The 17,041-nt window shown below is 44.3% G+C and overlaps 1 protein-coding gene across 2 annotated transcripts in view; it reads left to right on the top strand.

Moving 5' to 3' along the window:
- Positions 1 to 16,679, top strand: part of peak1 (pseudopodium-enriched atypical kinase 1) — a 170,224-nt gene extending 153,545 nt beyond the window's left edge. For both annotated transcript variants that reach the window (XM_079501321.1, XM_079501320.1), the window contains 5 exons: positions 917 to 1,137; positions 7,179 to 7,597; positions 8,028 to 8,324; positions 9,215 to 9,436; positions 10,993 to 16,679. In XM_079501321.1, coding sequence (XP_079357447.1) covers positions 917 to 1,137; positions 7,179 to 7,597; positions 8,028 to 8,324; positions 9,215 to 9,436; positions 10,993 to 12,459 — 2,626 coding nt within the window. In that variant the 3' untranslated portion in view covers positions 12,460 to 16,679. The remainder of the gene's footprint in view (positions 1 to 916; positions 1,138 to 7,178; positions 7,598 to 8,027; positions 8,325 to 9,214; positions 9,437 to 10,992) is intronic.
- Positions 16,680 to 17,041: the final 362 nt, after the last annotated feature.

The raw sequence follows: 17,041 nt of genomic DNA, 5'->3' as shown, positions 1-17,041 counted from the left end.
GTGTGTGTGGCTCCTGTGGTTTAGTGTTTCTACCAATTAAAGGAAGCAGATACATTTTTGTGTGTATGTTGTGTAACAATAAATTCGCGTGTGTGAAATAATTGCTTACTTTAGCGATGAAAGTAGGCTGTGGTAATAATGTGTCAGACATGAATGTGTTATTGATAAGATTCTTGTCTCCGATATCTTGAGACTGAATTAACGTTACTAAATGGTGCATTTATATAGCACCTGTATCCAAGGTGCTTTACATGCAGTAGATTGTGCATTACATTCCCCCATTCACACACCGATGGCGGCATAAACCATGCAAGGCACCAACCTGCACGTCGGAAGCAATTAGGGGTATAGTGCTCCAATTATGGGTTTAGGGCCCCAATTAGGGGTTTAGGGCCCCGTTTAGGGGAGCCCGGGATCGAACTGGGAACTTAACGGTTCCCATCCGGCTGCTCTACCGGCCACTCTACCCCTGAACCACTGCTGCCCTATCATCACTGACCTTGTCTATTCACTGACTGAGGGAAATGGAACAGGGAAATAAAAAACATTTTAAAGTTGAATTGTACTTTATTCTAACAAGTAGAAAGTGGATGAAAAATGATCAATACAAACCAATACACAAGTAGTGGTAAACATTAAAATTAGAACATTAGTAATAGTAGTAGTAGAATTTATTTTCTAAATAAATGAAATTGGAACAAATATCTGTAATTAACCATTTCAATATTTAATTATTTTTTTTTTTAACTCTATTTTTTATATTTTTGAATAGACACAAAAGACAAACAAGGCATACGATAAAACAAAAACATCAACAGAAAAAACAGAATAATAAAAAAACAAACAAACAAAAGAGGTCATGGGATGCACAATATTTAATTCATTTTTAACGCACACTCTCTCCTTTCAATTACAGCCACGTGCCAATCGTTACCAGCGATGCCAGAGGGGGCGGGGCGTCCCTACCAGCCAAACTGGAGCTGTCGTCCTCTCAGGAGGCTGGGCTGTGCCTGGGGGAGGGGCTTGGAGGCGATGTGGGTGTGGCCAGTGAGGAGGAGCCAGAGGAGGATGGAAGCCACTCCCACCACTCCAATTCTCCTGCATCCAGTTCCTGTAGCGCCACCTACAGCAATTTAGGTAAGGTAACACATGATGAACTTTGAATTGTTTTCAATTGAAGTGTAAGTGGTATCAAAGGGGGATTAAAGTGTCTAAACTGGTAGAGCGCATAATCTCCACGAGGCACGCCCTAAAGACTATATAATAAAGTTCAGATGAGGTGCAGTATTGTGTAATACAAAGTTACAAACACAACACGTGAATGCGACTGTGGCTCAGGAGGTAGAGCAGGTCGTCCAATGATCCGTGGGTCGGCGGTTCGAATCCCAGCTCCTCCTGCCTCAAAATTATCTATCATCCTGCCTACATGTCGAAGTGTCCTTGGGCAAGACACTGAACCCCAAATTGCTCCCGATGTGCTGGTTGGTACCTTGCATGGCTTCCGCCACCATCGGTGTATGAATGTGTGTGTGAATGGGTGAATGTAATGCACAATCTATGTAAAGCGCCTTGGATAAAGGCGCTATATAAATGCACCATTTACCATTTAATGCAATTAACTTCATGTAGATCTGTGGTTCCCAGGAGGTGTACCAGGAGACAAGTCCAGACATGCCTTGGGATTTAGTGACCACACATTACTATGCAATGTATGAGGAATGGTGAGCAGAGGTCATTGTTGAGAAATCAACCCTGACGGGGGTTATTATTGGACCCCGACAAGAAGCAGAGGGCTCTTTATCACCCTGGATACAGTTCTGTGTTTGGAGAAATTTGAAAATTAATTTGGCGGCGAACCCAGAAGTAGCGTTGTAACTTGGAAGCCTGATGTTGCCACATGTCACGTCTTCCTTTTATAAGGCCTCGTGCCAGCATTATTCTCTGACGGATTAAAAATTACATTTGAGTTTTTTTTATAAGAATATAAATCTAACTTTAAACTTAAGCTTATGTTTTAACTTGTCATCTCTAAAACCGGAATCCCATCTACTCGGCAAGCCTTCAGTCAAGACTTTACTCCTTTCGAAGTTAGGAGTTACATCTGGTCAGCACTTCCGCGCTTGTGACCGCGGAACATTATTCAACCCTTACACCACATGCCCAACGCCATTTGCCATATAATAATAATAAACGTGGCATTAAATGTGTTCTCTTAATGGGAATTGGCACACAATTCTCTTCCTTTCTTTCTGTCACTCCATTTCTCATGCTTCCTCTCTCTCTCTCTCTCTCTCTCTCTCTCTCTCTCTCTCTCTCTCTCTCTCTCTCTCTCTCTCTCTCTCTCACTCTCTCTCTCTCTCTCTCTCTCGGTAGTGATTTAATCAGAGCTAAATAAAGCAATGCTCACTTCCTCTGTCAAACAGAATGTTCAGGCAGTAGTGGAGGAAGAATCGTCCCTGCCATCCCGTCTGTCTCTGTGTCTGTGTCAGTCAGTCAGTCAGTGTGCCAGGCTATTTGCCAGTTTAGTCCTGTCTGTCAGTCAGTCAGTGTGCCAGGCTATTTTCCTGTCTGTCAGTCAGTCAGTCAGTGTGCCAGGCTATTTGCCTGTCTGTCAGTCAGTCAGTGTGCCAGGCTATTTGCCAGTGTAGTCCTGTCTGTCAGTCAGTCAGTGTGCCAGGCTATTTGCCTGTCTGTCAGTCAGTCAGTGTGCCAGGCTATTTGCCTGTCTGTCAGTCAGTCAGTGTGCCAGGCTATTTGCCAGTGTAGTCCTGTCTGTCAGTCAGTCAGTGTGCCAGGCTATTTGCCTGTCTGTCAGTCAGTCAGTGTGCCAGGCTATTTGCCTGTCTGTCAGTCAGTCAGTGTGCCAGGCTATTTGCCTGTCAGTCAGTCAGTCAGTGTGCCAGGCTATTTGCCAGTGTAGTCGTTCGTTGGTATGCATAGCGCAGCAGGGTGTTGAGAGACTGGGGAACAGAAGTGAAATATTGTATTCTTCCCCATTCTCTGAAAAGCCATCCCATTTCAGCAACAGAGAACACACTCTGACACACACTCTCACTCTCTAGAGAGCAACCAAGGTAGGATCTCCATCTTCTCCCTTCCACTTACAATCCCTTTATTTTCTCTCTCTGTCTCTCTCTGCTTTAAAAAGAAATCTCATCTCTCACTTAACCTCTCTTCCCTCGCTCTTTTATCTGGGTGCTCTTTGTTTGTCTCCAGCTTCTTTTCTGCCACTGTCCTCCTCTTCTCACCACCTCCAGCTGCTCCCATTCTCACCTCTCTGTGGTGCTGTAATAGTGATGGCTGACAGTAGAAATGCGTAATGCTTTATGGAAGCATTGAGCCGTTTACCTACCCTTCTGGAAAACAAACTCACAATAGCTTTATGATTATTGAGACTTTTTGTTTTATCAATGTTGTTGTTGTTGTTGTTTTCTATACGTGTTTTATATGTGTTTTCTAGTGTTTTCTATACGTGTTTTATAGGGGTGTAGTGATACATTTTAACAGCAATACGATACATATCACGATACATGGTTGACGATACGATACATGGACGATATTGTTTCATTATGGCGATACGATTCAATGATTTAAAATCGATACAGTAACTATTTAGCAAAGACATGAAATATGTGTGAAACATGTGGATATTTGTACGGGAAACATGTATTATTATGGATATAAAGTAAACTGTGTTTCTCAATACATGGGCATTATATTTGAAGTCATATGGACAAACATGCACCTTGACATGAACACAGAGAATTCACACATTTATCGATAGACCATGTGTAGCGATATGGAATGGAAAAGTAATTAAACCATTTTTTTCTTCTTAAAATTGCTAAATACAGCATACAAGTGCTTAGTATTGATACAGTCAATTATTTGCATTGCAAAACGATTCGATACCGATTATTTGCATTTCAAAACGATACGATACAAAGTCAAACGATACAATATACGAACAGAAAAAAGAGAAACTTCGAAAGGAAGAGCTGAAGTTCAGATCCGTCCCTTATTGGGGAAACGATGGCAGTTTGAACTTGTATCTGTTCCTTGAATTCAATCCATTTTGATTAAAGTGTCAACTCACAACAAGTTGTCACAAGACACTTTACATGAAAGTTTGCGCTGCAACGAAAAACTTCTCCTTAATTAACTGGAAGAAACGTCAGACAGACCCGGCGGCCATCTGCCTCGACTGTGTCGAGGGAAAGACAGACAGAGAGAGAGAAGAGACAGATAGGGAGATACAAGTAGTAGCAATAACAACAATAATAATGTATAAATATAATTGTGTAAGATAATATATAATAATAATATGGCATAGCAATAGTGTTAGATAGTATATAGTGGTATAGTATAATAATAAGATACCGTAATATACAGTATAGTGGTTTATAGTATAATACAGTAGCAATCCTGATCCACAATCACACTCTTGATCTGCAGCTGGGGGTCCGTAAACTGCGAAGTGGGAGACACAGGTCCCCCGGATGTGGAGTTAATGGCACCGATCCACAAGCCCACGACACTGTATAAATAAACCAGTAAGACACCTGGGGCTGTTGAGGGCCCAGGTAGGGCCAGGCCTTAATTTCCGGGCCTGTTGAGAACTGGATTGTCTCAATTTTACAGCTGTGCTGAAAGAACAGCTCATTAGCATGATGTATGGTTGTCATGTCCATTCCAACCTCAGGCGATGTTCTTTTCACACGTTTGCTTATCTGGGGAAAGTTGAAAGATCAGCTGTATTTTCTCCCACATGAATACAATTTCACACACACACACACACACACACACACACACACACACACACACACACACACACACACACACACACGGACGGACTACTGGAAAGCATGTCAAATGCTTTCTCACACATGCAGTATACTAATAGTAAACACACCAGTGCTATTATTATACTGTACAGTATATTGAGCAGAGCAACCTGAGGTCACTGTTGAGTCGACTTGATGTTAGTAGTCAGTCCAAGAACCAGCAGTCTACTGTATATACATGTAGGCTTCTCTATGTAGTTCTATATACATGTAGGCTTCTCTATGTAGTTCTATATACATGTAGGCTTCTCTATGTAGTTCTATATACATGTAGGCTTCTCTATATAGTTCTATATACATGTAGGCTTCTCTATATAGTTCTATATACATGTAGGCTTCTCTATATAGTTCTATATACATGTAGGCTTCTCTATGTAGTTCTATATACATGTAGGCTTCTCTATGTAGTTCTATATACATGTAGGCTTATCTATGTAGTTCTATGTAGTTCTATATACATGTAGGCTTATCTATGTAGTTCTATGTAGTTCTATATACATGTAGGCTTCTCTATGTAGTTCTATATACATGTAGGCTTCTCTATGTAGTTCTATATACATGTAGGCTTCTCTATGTAGTTCTATATACATGTAGGCTTCTCTATGTAGTTCTGTATACATGTAGGCTTCTCTATCTAGTTCTATATACATGTAGGCTTCTCTGTGTAGTTCTATATACATGTAGGCTTCTCTATGTAGTTCTGTATACATGTAGGCTTCTCTATGTAGTTCTATATACATGTAGGCTTCTCTGTGTAGTTCTATATACATGTAGGCTTCTCTGTGTAGTTCTATATACATGTAGGCTTCTCTATGTAGTTCTGTATACATGTAGACTTCTCTATGTAGTTCTATATACATGTAGGCTTCTCTGTGTAGTTCTATATACATGTAGGCTTCTCTGTGTAGTTCTATATACATGTAGGCTTCTCTGTGTAGTTCTATATACATGTAGGCTTCTCTGTGTAGTTATGTATACATGTAGGCTTCTCTATGTAGTTCTGTATACATGTAGGCTTCTCTATGTAGTTCTATATACATGTATGCTTCTCTATGTAGTTCTGTATACATGTAGACTTCTCTATGTAGTTCTTCTCTATGTAGGCTTCTCTATGTAGTTCTATATACATGTAGGCTTCTCTATGTAGTTCTATATACATGTAGGCTTCTCTATGTAGTTCTATATACATGTAGGCTTCTCTATGTAGTTCTGTATACATGTAGGCTTCTCTATGTAGTTCTGTATACATGTAGGCTTCTCTGTGTAGTTCTATATACATGTAGGCTTCTCTATGTAGTTCTATATACATGTAGGCTTCTCTATGTAGTTCTGTATACATGTAGGCTTCTCTATGTAGTTCTATATACATGTAGGCTTCTCTATGTAGTTCTATATACATGTAGGCTTCTCTATGTAGTTCTATATACATGTAGGCTTCTCTATGTAGTTCTATATACATGTAGGCTTCTCTATGTAGTTCTATATACATGTAGGCTTCTCTATGTAGTTCTGTATACATGTAGGCTTCTCTATGTAGTTCTGTGACTTCTGTGTTGATTTCCTTTCACTCTAGTATTATGTATTCCATGTGTGGATATCGTGTATGCATCTCGTTTTTTTTGTTTGTTGATTTTTAGTCCTGCTGCGCCTCTTCCTCAATTTTTATGGTCTGTTCAAAAAACATTGCAGAGCTCTTTTCTCCCAGCTAGTTTCTACTCGATGCGACCAGAGCACACCGCTCGGCACTGGGAAGGAGAGTTGTGTTTTCCCCATAGAAATGCCTGGCACCTTAGTCTGTTTTAACCATTTTGACCTGAGATCAGATTCTAAAAACGTCTTCTACATCCTGACAGTTTTCTGAAAAAGCTATGTTTCTATGTCAGTCGTTCTTCGATTTTTCAAAAATAGCACACCTACAAGTTCATAGCGCGCCACTCGGTGGCGCGCTATGAGCTTGTAGATCTGCTATTTTTCAATAGCTAAAGCATAACATAATGCTAACACCAAAAGGGGTTCCCGCCCAAAATGGGTTAATTGAGCATAACACTGATTCCCTCTGAACTGTCTGTCTCAATGAACACAGACATAATAAGGGGGTAGACCGTAGACTGCCCACTCTCTCCTTTATTAAAAACAAGTATGTATTACAAGGGAAATGTCTCCTTAAGTTCCCCTGGGGGGACTGTAAGGCAAACATCTGGATGGATAGAAGAAAGTCCTGCCCAGAGCCAATAGAAGATTTACGATGTAGAGGGGGCAATCAAATAATGATTACAGGGCTGAAAAGGTTGTCAGTCACTGCCCTAACCAGCAGATGGTGCTGTTGTGTTGCAGGTCAGTCCAGAGCCAACATGATCCCTCTCAAACAGCCGCGGAACATCAAGGCCTCCGACGACACTTTGGCCTCCAACGACTACGACCTCGACCCCCCGCCCCCCCTCCTCCCCAAAACCCACGCCACGCCCCCTCCGCCCCTCCCCAAGAAGTCGTCCGCGGCGCCTCCCCCCGCTCGCTCCAACACGGAGCCCAACCTGCTGGGGGTGCAGGGGGCAGGGGACAACGACCCGCTGAGGCTGCGGGGGGCCGAGGCCCGGCCCGGAGGCACCAACCTCAGTGTGGCCAACCCCCTCTACGACCTGGACGCCACCTGGGAGACGGCCAGTCAGAGCTCCTCGCTCAGCTCCGAGCCCCCACACCACCTCCACACGCACCACCCCAGCCCCCGAGGGCCGCACGGAGAGCACCACCACAAGGTTAGGGTAGTTTGGGGATTTTTCATTTTTGTTTAGTTTTAGTTTACATTTTTTTTCCTATTTCAGATATTAGCGGATTTGCTCATGTATTATTAATTATTATTTTCTCTATTTTTAAATGCTAATGTTTTTTTGTTTTTTTTATAGTGTTAGGTTTAGTTTGTTTTATTTGTTGGTTTATTTGTCAGGTGCAGAATTGAAAAGATAAGTATTTTGTCCAAAAAAACCAAACGAAAACTAAGGTCATTCCGCCTACCGTTTCAGTTAATTTTAATTAGTTTTGTAAGCACACAGTTTCAGTTAGTCATCGTTCTTCTTTATGTTTTTTTATTGTAGTTTTTATTTAGTTAACTTAACGAAAATGTTCTTTTCTTTTTAATTTTAGTGTTTGTTATTTCGTCAGTTTTCGTTAACTATAATAACCTTGCAGGAGAACGGCGGTGACTCCCTGGAGAGGCTTGGAGGAGGAGGAGGAGGCCAGGGCAGCGGCGGGGCCGTGGCTCCTCCCGTCGCCACCTCCATGGCCAATAAGAGCCTCTCCTCCCTGGTGTCTCCTCCTCCTCCTGGGGCTGAGGAGAACAGCAGCAGCAGGGAGAGGAGAGGCTACAGGAGCACAGAGTGTCTGACCTCCAGGGTTCGGACCACTGCAAGAGGAGGAGGAGGAGGAGGAGGGGGTTCCAAACCCCACCGGCCCGTCCTCTACAGAGGCATGGACAGCTGGGAAGAGGTACGATCATAATTAAACCCACCCATTCTGGGCAGGAACCCATTTTGGTGTTTTAAGTATTATGCTATTGAAAAATATCAGATCTACAAGCTCGTAGCGCAGCACTGAGTGCCGCGCTACAAGCTTGTAGATCTGCTTTTTGCAGCTGAAGGAGCAATATGTTATGGCTGAGCTGAATTAACGAACATATACTGCTGTCTCCCAGTACTTCATTAACTTTATAGTAGGCCTGTGTTGTAAAAACTAAATAGTGCAGTATATCAGCTCAGCCTGTGGCCTCGTGCCTACAACGGAATTACAGCCATGCTAATTTATAGTGGGACAGCACTCCCTCTTTATTATTATTATTATAACCTTCATTTAACCAGTAAAATATTGACACGCACTGTAGGTCTTGTTTTTTACAAGAAAGAACTGACCGAGAAGCTGTTATGTCACACCGTTATCCAATAACTGCAATACCAATGAATGGTAAATGGTGCATTTATATAGCGCCTTTATCCAAGGCGCTTTACAGAGATTGTGCATTACATTCACCCATTCACACACACATTCATACACCGATGGCAGCGGAAACCATGCAAGGCACCAACCTGCACATCAGGAGCAATTAGGGGTTCAGTGTCTTGCTCAAGGACACTTTGACGCTAACTCTGGGGGAGCCCGGGTTCGAACTGGCGACCTTGCGGTTGCCATCCAGCCACTCTACCCCTGAGCCACCGCCGCCCCATAATCCAATCCCAATCTTTGAAGCCATCGCCATTCTTCTTTTTCAATCGTAGTTAGTTCAGTTACCGAAAATGTTTTATTTATTTTTTTCAATTTCAGTTTTGGTTATTTGGTTAGTTCTGGTTAACCATAATAAACTTGTATGTGTCGCTTCTGTCCAGGTTGTTGGTAGGATCCGTGGTCTTCATACGGACACTCTGAGGAAGTTGTCGACCAAGTGTGAGGACCGCTTCATGGCGGGACAGAAGGACCACCTGCGCTTTGGGACGGACAGCTGGTCTCACTTCAGACTGACCACAGGGAAGCCCTGCTGTGAGGCTGGAGATGCTGTTTACTACACGGCCTCCTATGCCAAGGACCCGCTGGTCAACTACGCCATAAAGGTGAGACTTAGAATAATGCTGCTATTGCCTTAAAACCCATTCAATCCAGGCGAGCATCTGACGTTTTAGATTTTAGCGTTCGCTTCCTGCCGCAATATGAGCTTGTAGATCTGCTATTTTTGAAAAATCTTTTTCTAGATCTACAAGCCGAAATCAGCTTACACACACATTCACAACAACATCCGGTCCGTCCGGATATGGATATATATGTTGAACCTTCCCCATCCATCCTTCCTCTTCGATCTCTCCCTTTTGACTTATACCTGTCCATTCAAATTTCAAACTCTAGACAGGCCTGCCCCAAAGTTATTAGTGCAGCCCGGCAGCCGGCAAAAACTAGAGCTCTCAATAGGCCCGAACATCAAACCCTGTACACTCAAGAGATTGTCCCCGCTACCACCCTTAGATCTCCATATACTGTATGGAGCTGACCTGTTTTGACATTCCATATGTTGATCTGACCTCATCAAACCCTGTACACTCAAAACATGCTCCTTATATGGCCAGTACAGAATTCATTCCATGTTGATCTGCGCCAGCGCTCCCCCAGCAGTCTGCCATCAACGAGGCGGATGAGTGCAAAAGGCGAGGTTGCTTCTCGCCCTCATGCGTCTTACTGGCCCTAGACGATCACCTATTTTTAGGACCACCCTCATGCCTCCATCTGTGACAACCTGGCCTTTCCTCTCATTTCCTCTGTCTCCACTGTACACTGGAACAGAGAGGAAGTGGGAGTCAAAGAGTAGACACAGAGACATGGAGACAATGAGAGAGGAACAGAGATGGTGAAGTACTATTTATGTGAGGTGTAAATGCCTTTTTTTGAGCGATGCACACCACTCCAATGACTGGCCCCTATGTACAGTATGTGTGTTTGGAGTAGGAACATCAATACTGCTGGGTGACCTACCTTCAAGTGGCGCTGTTGAGCTTCACACTGTGCACTATAACTATTACAATAGCACAGAACAGTACAGTACAATGAGTACAGTACAGGAGTACAGTAACTACCGTACGGTACAGTACAGACTACAGTGCAGTACAGTACAGTCACTACCATACAGTACAGACTACAGTGCAGTAACTACCACAATACAATACAAAGTATAGTTGCACCGCTCAGTTCACACGGGTGGGATCTTTTATTAACTGGATCCGTCGGGGGGGAATACTCAACTTGTATGATCCATCTTTTCATTTCTCTCTTTCTCTCTCTCTGCCTTTATGTTCACAGATGCTATGTGTTATTTACATTATATATAGTGCATACAAAATAATAATCCATGTTATATAGAGATGCCAGGTTTTCTACTATCCTGGTTACCTTGTAAAGGGCTCTCTACAGCAACTGTAACAATACATACGGTATATTATGTGCCACTGTTATAGTTGTGGTGTGGAGTTAAACAGTATAGTCGTAGTGCATTGTTTGGACGGACCATTACACATACTTGTAATCTGATTGCTCGATAAGTCGACGCTGTTTTTCTTTGTCTGCTCTGGATAAGTGTCTGCTCTATGGCTACATTGTAATGGTCTCCTCTCCTCTCTTCCAGATCTGTCGTAGTAAAGTGAAGGCGACCCAGCAGCAGTTCTTCCACAGCCTGGCTGTGAGACAGAGTCTGTCTGTCCACTTCAACATCCAGCAGGACTGTGGACATTTCCTGGCTGACGTCCCTGCTCGCCTCCTCCCCTGGGAGGAAGAGGAGGGCGAGGAGGAGGATGCAGGTGAAGAAGAGGAGGAGGATGTCGATGAAGGGAATGTGGAGAAGGTGGAACGTACGGAGGAGAACACAACGTCAGACTCGGTGAACTCCAACGGTAAACCCGATGACTCCCGAGTGGGCGCGGGGAGCCACGTCGGCGCCCCCGGGGGGCGCTTGAGCAGCCGTGTGGTGGTGATCACCCGGGAGGTGCCCTTCCAGACCGTGGCGGACTTTGTGCGCGAGGGCGTCGCGCGCCACACCCGAAACCCCGAGCTGTACGAGCGCCAGGTGTGCCTCCTGATGCTGCAGCTGTGCTCGGGCCTGGAGCACATGAAGCCGTACCATGTCACCCACTGTGACCTGCGGCTGGAGAACCTGCTGCTGGTCCACTGCCAGGCGGGCGCTCCTGGCAGCAACGACCCGCCAGAGCCTAACAATAACGGCAACGGAGGAGCTGGCAACGCCTTGTCTGCCGCTGGCGCCAACAACGCTGCTGCTAACTCCACCTGCCCCGCCCGCCTCATCATCAGCAACTTCTCCCAGGCCAAACAAAAGAGCCCCGTCTTGTCGTCATCGTCGTCGACGACGACGGCGACCTCCGACCGAGAGACGATGCGGGATCAGTCGCGGCTGGCGCCCGAGCTCGTCACGGCGACGCAGTATCGCAAGTGCGACGAGTTTCAGGCGGGAATACTGATCTACGAGATGCTCCACCGGCCCAACCCCTTCGAGGAGACGCCCGAGCTCAAGGAGAGGGAGTACACGTGGGCCGACCTGCCGCCGCTCCCCGTGCGCTCACTGTACTCGCAGGGCCTCCAGCAGCTGGCCAGCCTCCTGCTCACCGTCAACCCCTCCGAGAGGATCCGCATGGCAGAGGCAAGGGCCTGCCTGCAGTGCCTGCTCTGGGGGCCGCGGGAGGACCTGTTCCAGGCGCTGGGTGGCGGCGGGGTGGGAGGGGGCAGCGGTCCGGGGTCCGGCACCGCGGGTGCCCCACCCGTGTCCGAGTCCCAGCGCGAGACCACGCTCCAGAACTGGCTCGACCTCAAGCGGACGCTGATGATGATCAAGTTTGCGGAGCGCTCGCTGGACGCAGGCGGCGGCGTGAGCCTGGAGGACTGGCTGTGTTGTCAGTACCTGGCCTTCACCACCACCCACAGCCTCGGCCGGGTGGTGCACATACTGCAGCAGACTCAGTCCGCCGGCACCCAGAACCCGCCCAACCCCAACCACCCCTCTGCAGTGCACCTGGTGCAGCCTCAAACACAAACCCATCTCACCCATCACACCTTCCACATGAAACAGACCCAGCCACTATGAGCTGACTCCGTGCTGTGGTACCGTCCCCCCCCCCCCACAGACCCCCACTAGTCTGCAATGCTTCTTGCACCTGACCCAGTCTCGACTGCTATGCCCCCACCCTCACCGTGTTCGCTACGACAACAGACTCCCACCCTTTTGTCATTCCATGGTCTCTCTTCAGACGCTATGAGTGATGAAGGTTAACTATCCGTGCTAAAGGCTAACACGCCACCTTGTTTGTGATGATAGTGAATTGATAGTGTGCAGTTCTCACTGCTTCATCGTCACTTCAGTCACTGTTTTATTCCACGAGAGGGAAAGTCTCCGTGTTTGTTATGGGGTGACAATAGAGATGCTTTAGTCGTCAAAACAACCAGACTTTACAATAGGCAGTATGCATACTGTCTCCATTACAGTGGGTTCAAGCAGTTAAGTGACAGTGGTTAACGCTCCCACCCACAAATACATTGAAACCCAGTGTCAAAGATACCCCACTTTCACCTTTATCTTCATCAGCACTTTCACCACAGATCCACTGAAACACACTGGCATCAAGCCTTCTGAACTCTGCAAGAACCACGTCAGAATGCTTTGCGTCTCAAGCCTCTCAGGCGTGTGTGCGTGTGTGTGCGTGCGTGTGCGTGTGTGTGTGTGTGTGTGTGTGTGTCCTAAGAGAAGAAGGTGTGAGTTCCAATATAACAAACTGGAGAGAGCGTGTTTTTGCAGGATCTGATGACGTTTCTAGTGTCACAACTGAACGCGAAAAGATTCCATGTTTTGGCATGAGACAGAATGTTGTTCTGTTCTTGTCTTTTAGATGATTATTTTAGGCAGTGTATTTTGTTTTTATGTAGCAGAGAGTAGAAAGTCAGGATGCCAAGGGTAGTGACTATAGAGGGAACGACATGCTACACAGGGTAGTGACTGAGATCAGATTCTAAAAATGTCTTCTACATCCTGACAGTTTTCTGAAAAAGCTATGTTTCTATGTCAGTCGTTCTTCGATTTTTCAAAAATAGCAGACCTACAAGCTCGTAGCACGCCACTCGGTGGCGCGCTATGAGCTTGTAGATCTGATATTTTTCAATAGCTAAAGCATAACATAATGCAACACCAAAAGGGGTTCCCGCCCAAAATGCGTTAATGATGCTCATACATATGACCACAGTCTTCTTCTGTTGGCCACTGTGACAAGTGAGAGTTTTACATTCACTTATATCCAACACAGCGACTGATATTGGTCCTCTAACCTTCACAAGTCCATTGTATGAGCTTTCCATTGTTCTGTCAATGTGTGCTTGTGCTATTAAATGTATGGGACTATAGGGTACACTCAAAGCCTAAAAAAGCCTAATTTTGTAACGAGGGAGTAAAATAACAACAAACAATGAAACAAGACTGTTACCTCCACACACTGTTACTACTAAACACAACTGGAGTTGTCCTCTTCTAAATAAAAGCTACCCTTGGCAATTATTAGAGATATAGAAGTGAAGTATTTTTCTACCCAAAGAGATATGCAAAAATCAGTCGCCAAAGATCAGAAACCATAGAGAGAGCTGTTGGGAAGCCCACAAGTCATTTTGATTGATCAAGATTGGTTTACATTCATGTAGTTCATTGCTGTAAACATATCTATTGCCATGGACTGTCTTATTCATTTGAAGTGTCCTTACACAGTTTAAAGCAGTTGGCTTTACAGTTTGACTACACAGCCCTACAGAGAGCCCCACTGCAGCGACTACCCGCGTACTGAATCCAAGAACAAACTTTATCAAATTGTATCACAAAACTAAAGTATTGTTGATGTAGAGGTGTTTAGTATTTAGTGGCATTTATAGTATCTGTATACTTTTTATTGATATGAAATCTCATGCCAGTCACTACGTACGTGCAACGTTTAAAGCATCAACTTGTTAGTATTTCAGGTCACGGCTGACAAAGTGTAGGTGAATGCTGGTCTTGAAGTGTGTATAGACAATTGGTTCAAACAAATCTCTTTTTCTTTTCTTTTTTTGGAACATGTGCAATTGTTTATATATCCAAGATGAGTTATTACCTATGGTAGAGGTGAAAGTATTTTGGAAATGTCTGTATTTTTGTTTTTAATCCAAAGTTTCAGTTGTCTTCTTCCATTTCCCGTTGTGGCACATAAACCGATGAAAACGTTTCGCAAAGACACCGAATCCATTCTCATACGATCCTTTTAAGAACAATGTCATGTTGGACTCTCAGAACTAGACGGAGCCTTTGGGATGGCGGTGAATAGGAGAACACGTATGTTTCAGGGACTGCAAGACGTTTTATCTTCTTTCTCTTTACATTTGTGTTGTGTTGTTTTGTTTTTGCCAAGTGAATGCTTCTAGTTTTTTTTTTTATGGCTTTTGCACATAAATAAATATGAACAGTGAATCTCCTAGAGGGAGGTTTTTTACTGCGGTGAAGGTGTGGGTTGTGGACGCGGAGAGAGAGGTCAATCAGCACAATGTTTCTATCGCACTACAGCGATGGAATGGGCTTTGAATTGAACACGTCGCATGTGGAACGTACAAGTGTGTGTATGGACTGTTGGTGAGATGCCAGACTCGACTGAACTGAAATGAACAGGATCCTCATGGGGAAGCGGTCTCACTCACTCAACTCCCCCCTAAAGACCCCTCTCCTTTCTGCCATTGTGGAGACTCAACCACTACACTTTACAACCTTTTAACTTCAAGACTTTGTCCTTCACCAACCCGTGACAAGCATGAAGGACGCACAAAATGTGTAGGGTGGAGACTGGAGTGTCAACACACACATGCCGGTGTGTGTGTGTGTGTGTGTGTGTGTGTGTGTGTGTATCCATCCTGTCCGAGTGTCCTTGAGCAAGACACTGTACCCCCTATCTGCATATTGTCTCGTTGTTTTTCTGGATTAGATGAACGCCTAAACGATGAAAGGTTGAGTGGGAGACCATGATGAGAGACGTTCAACACTCTGTGTCACAGATCAGCTCTTTAACAGTATATTAACATGAGTTTCTGAAATATCTCAAAGAACCAGGCAAATGATAGCACATATAGAACAAATGAAACTGAATGAATACATTTTTCATATGCATTAGCAGTTTGAGTATGTCAATTCTGTCTTACTTAATGTATGGTATATGCTTCCATTTACACAGTTGCTTTTGGTCATTGAATGGGTCTGCATTTAAAGAGGCAACAACCATCCACATTATCAATAATAATTACACTGACTGCACACGTTCCATTTCAACTTCAGTTTATAGTATTTTTATTAGCTCCAGCAGGTTTATTTTACACTTTTCCAGTTTTCCGGAATGTGGCACAACCACATCAGCACATCTTATGTGGTCAGTTTTTAATATCTTAATTTCAAAGGAGAGGAGCTTGGAGGTGGGGAGGTGTCCCATTGGGAAGGGGGTTTCTGGGTAATGTAGTTGTACAACTTGTGTTTGGGACCCGACTTGAGTTCCCAAGTTAAAAAGTGAGACAAAGCAGGTGGATGTTTTATGGTGTTTGTTTTTATGTACTGAGGAATGTGTGTATAGACGGCACTGGTGGCTGTCACTGTATCTACAGAGTCAAACCTTTATTATAAATATATAAATATATATCTTATCTTGAATCTATCCGTATCTATTTTAAACCACACTATTTTGCAGACTACAGAGCACCACCTATAATCAGTCTTGAGAGATGCACTCAGTAAGTATCATTACTTGTCAGTTTTTTGTTTTTTTTTGTAAAAAAAGAAAAGCTTTACTTGACTTTGGAATGAGTCCCATTTGACTTTTTGAGAGGAGAAGAGAATTGGTCAATGTTTATGTTATCAAAGTCCTGGAGAAAAAAAGAACAGTTTGGGGGTTGGGGGATTTCGGTTGTGTTTGGTGGGATGGTTTTACCATTAGTGTTTCTAGTTGTAAATTAACTTGTCAAGGATTCAAACCACTTTGAGAAACAGCCTAAAGTCTGCATTGGTTTTAGAACGCTCCAGCCACCGTGGATGACGTGATGGCTGCCATCACACCACCGTGGATGACATGATGGCTGCCATCACACCACCGTGGATGACATGATGGCTGCCATCACACCACGGAAATGTTTTCAATTCATGTTTTGCTTTTCAAGACGAGAGCAGATTTAGGCTTTCTTCTCCAGGTGTTCTGTGTACATCCCCTGTTCAACAAGTTAACCCCAATAACAGAACAATAAATATATGTTTTTTTTATATTATGCACTGTCTGTGCCTTTCTTTCTTTTGATGTTGGTGGTATGTTTGCCTTGAAGCATGGTATCCAAAAGATGAAGGCCAAATTACTCATTTATTTACTACTCTGTCTCCTTTCAACACTTATCAGCTGAAAATGCATCATTTTTGTGGAGCCAGTGGTCCAAAGGGATCTGATGAAACATGAATCGGCTTCATCACAGTGTAGCTGAACTCTACCACTAGATGGAGACATTGAGTAGCTTTTGATGAAAACTCAAAACATTTGCTGTGTGTGTGTGTCGCGCTAATCTCCGGCACCATTAACCCGGCCGATGCCAAATTTAGCGCACACACTCCCTGGATGCCAACGATGAACCTCTGCCCC

The sequence above is a fragment of the Electrona antarctica genome, assembly GCF_951216825.1.
Source record: "Electrona antarctica genome assembly, chromosome: 5".
NCBI lineage: Eukaryota > Metazoa > Chordata > Actinopteri > Myctophiformes > Myctophidae > Electrona > Electrona antarctica.
The sequence above is the reverse complement of the archived record's forward strand: the minus strand, read 5'-3'. Positions and strand labels throughout refer to the sequence as shown.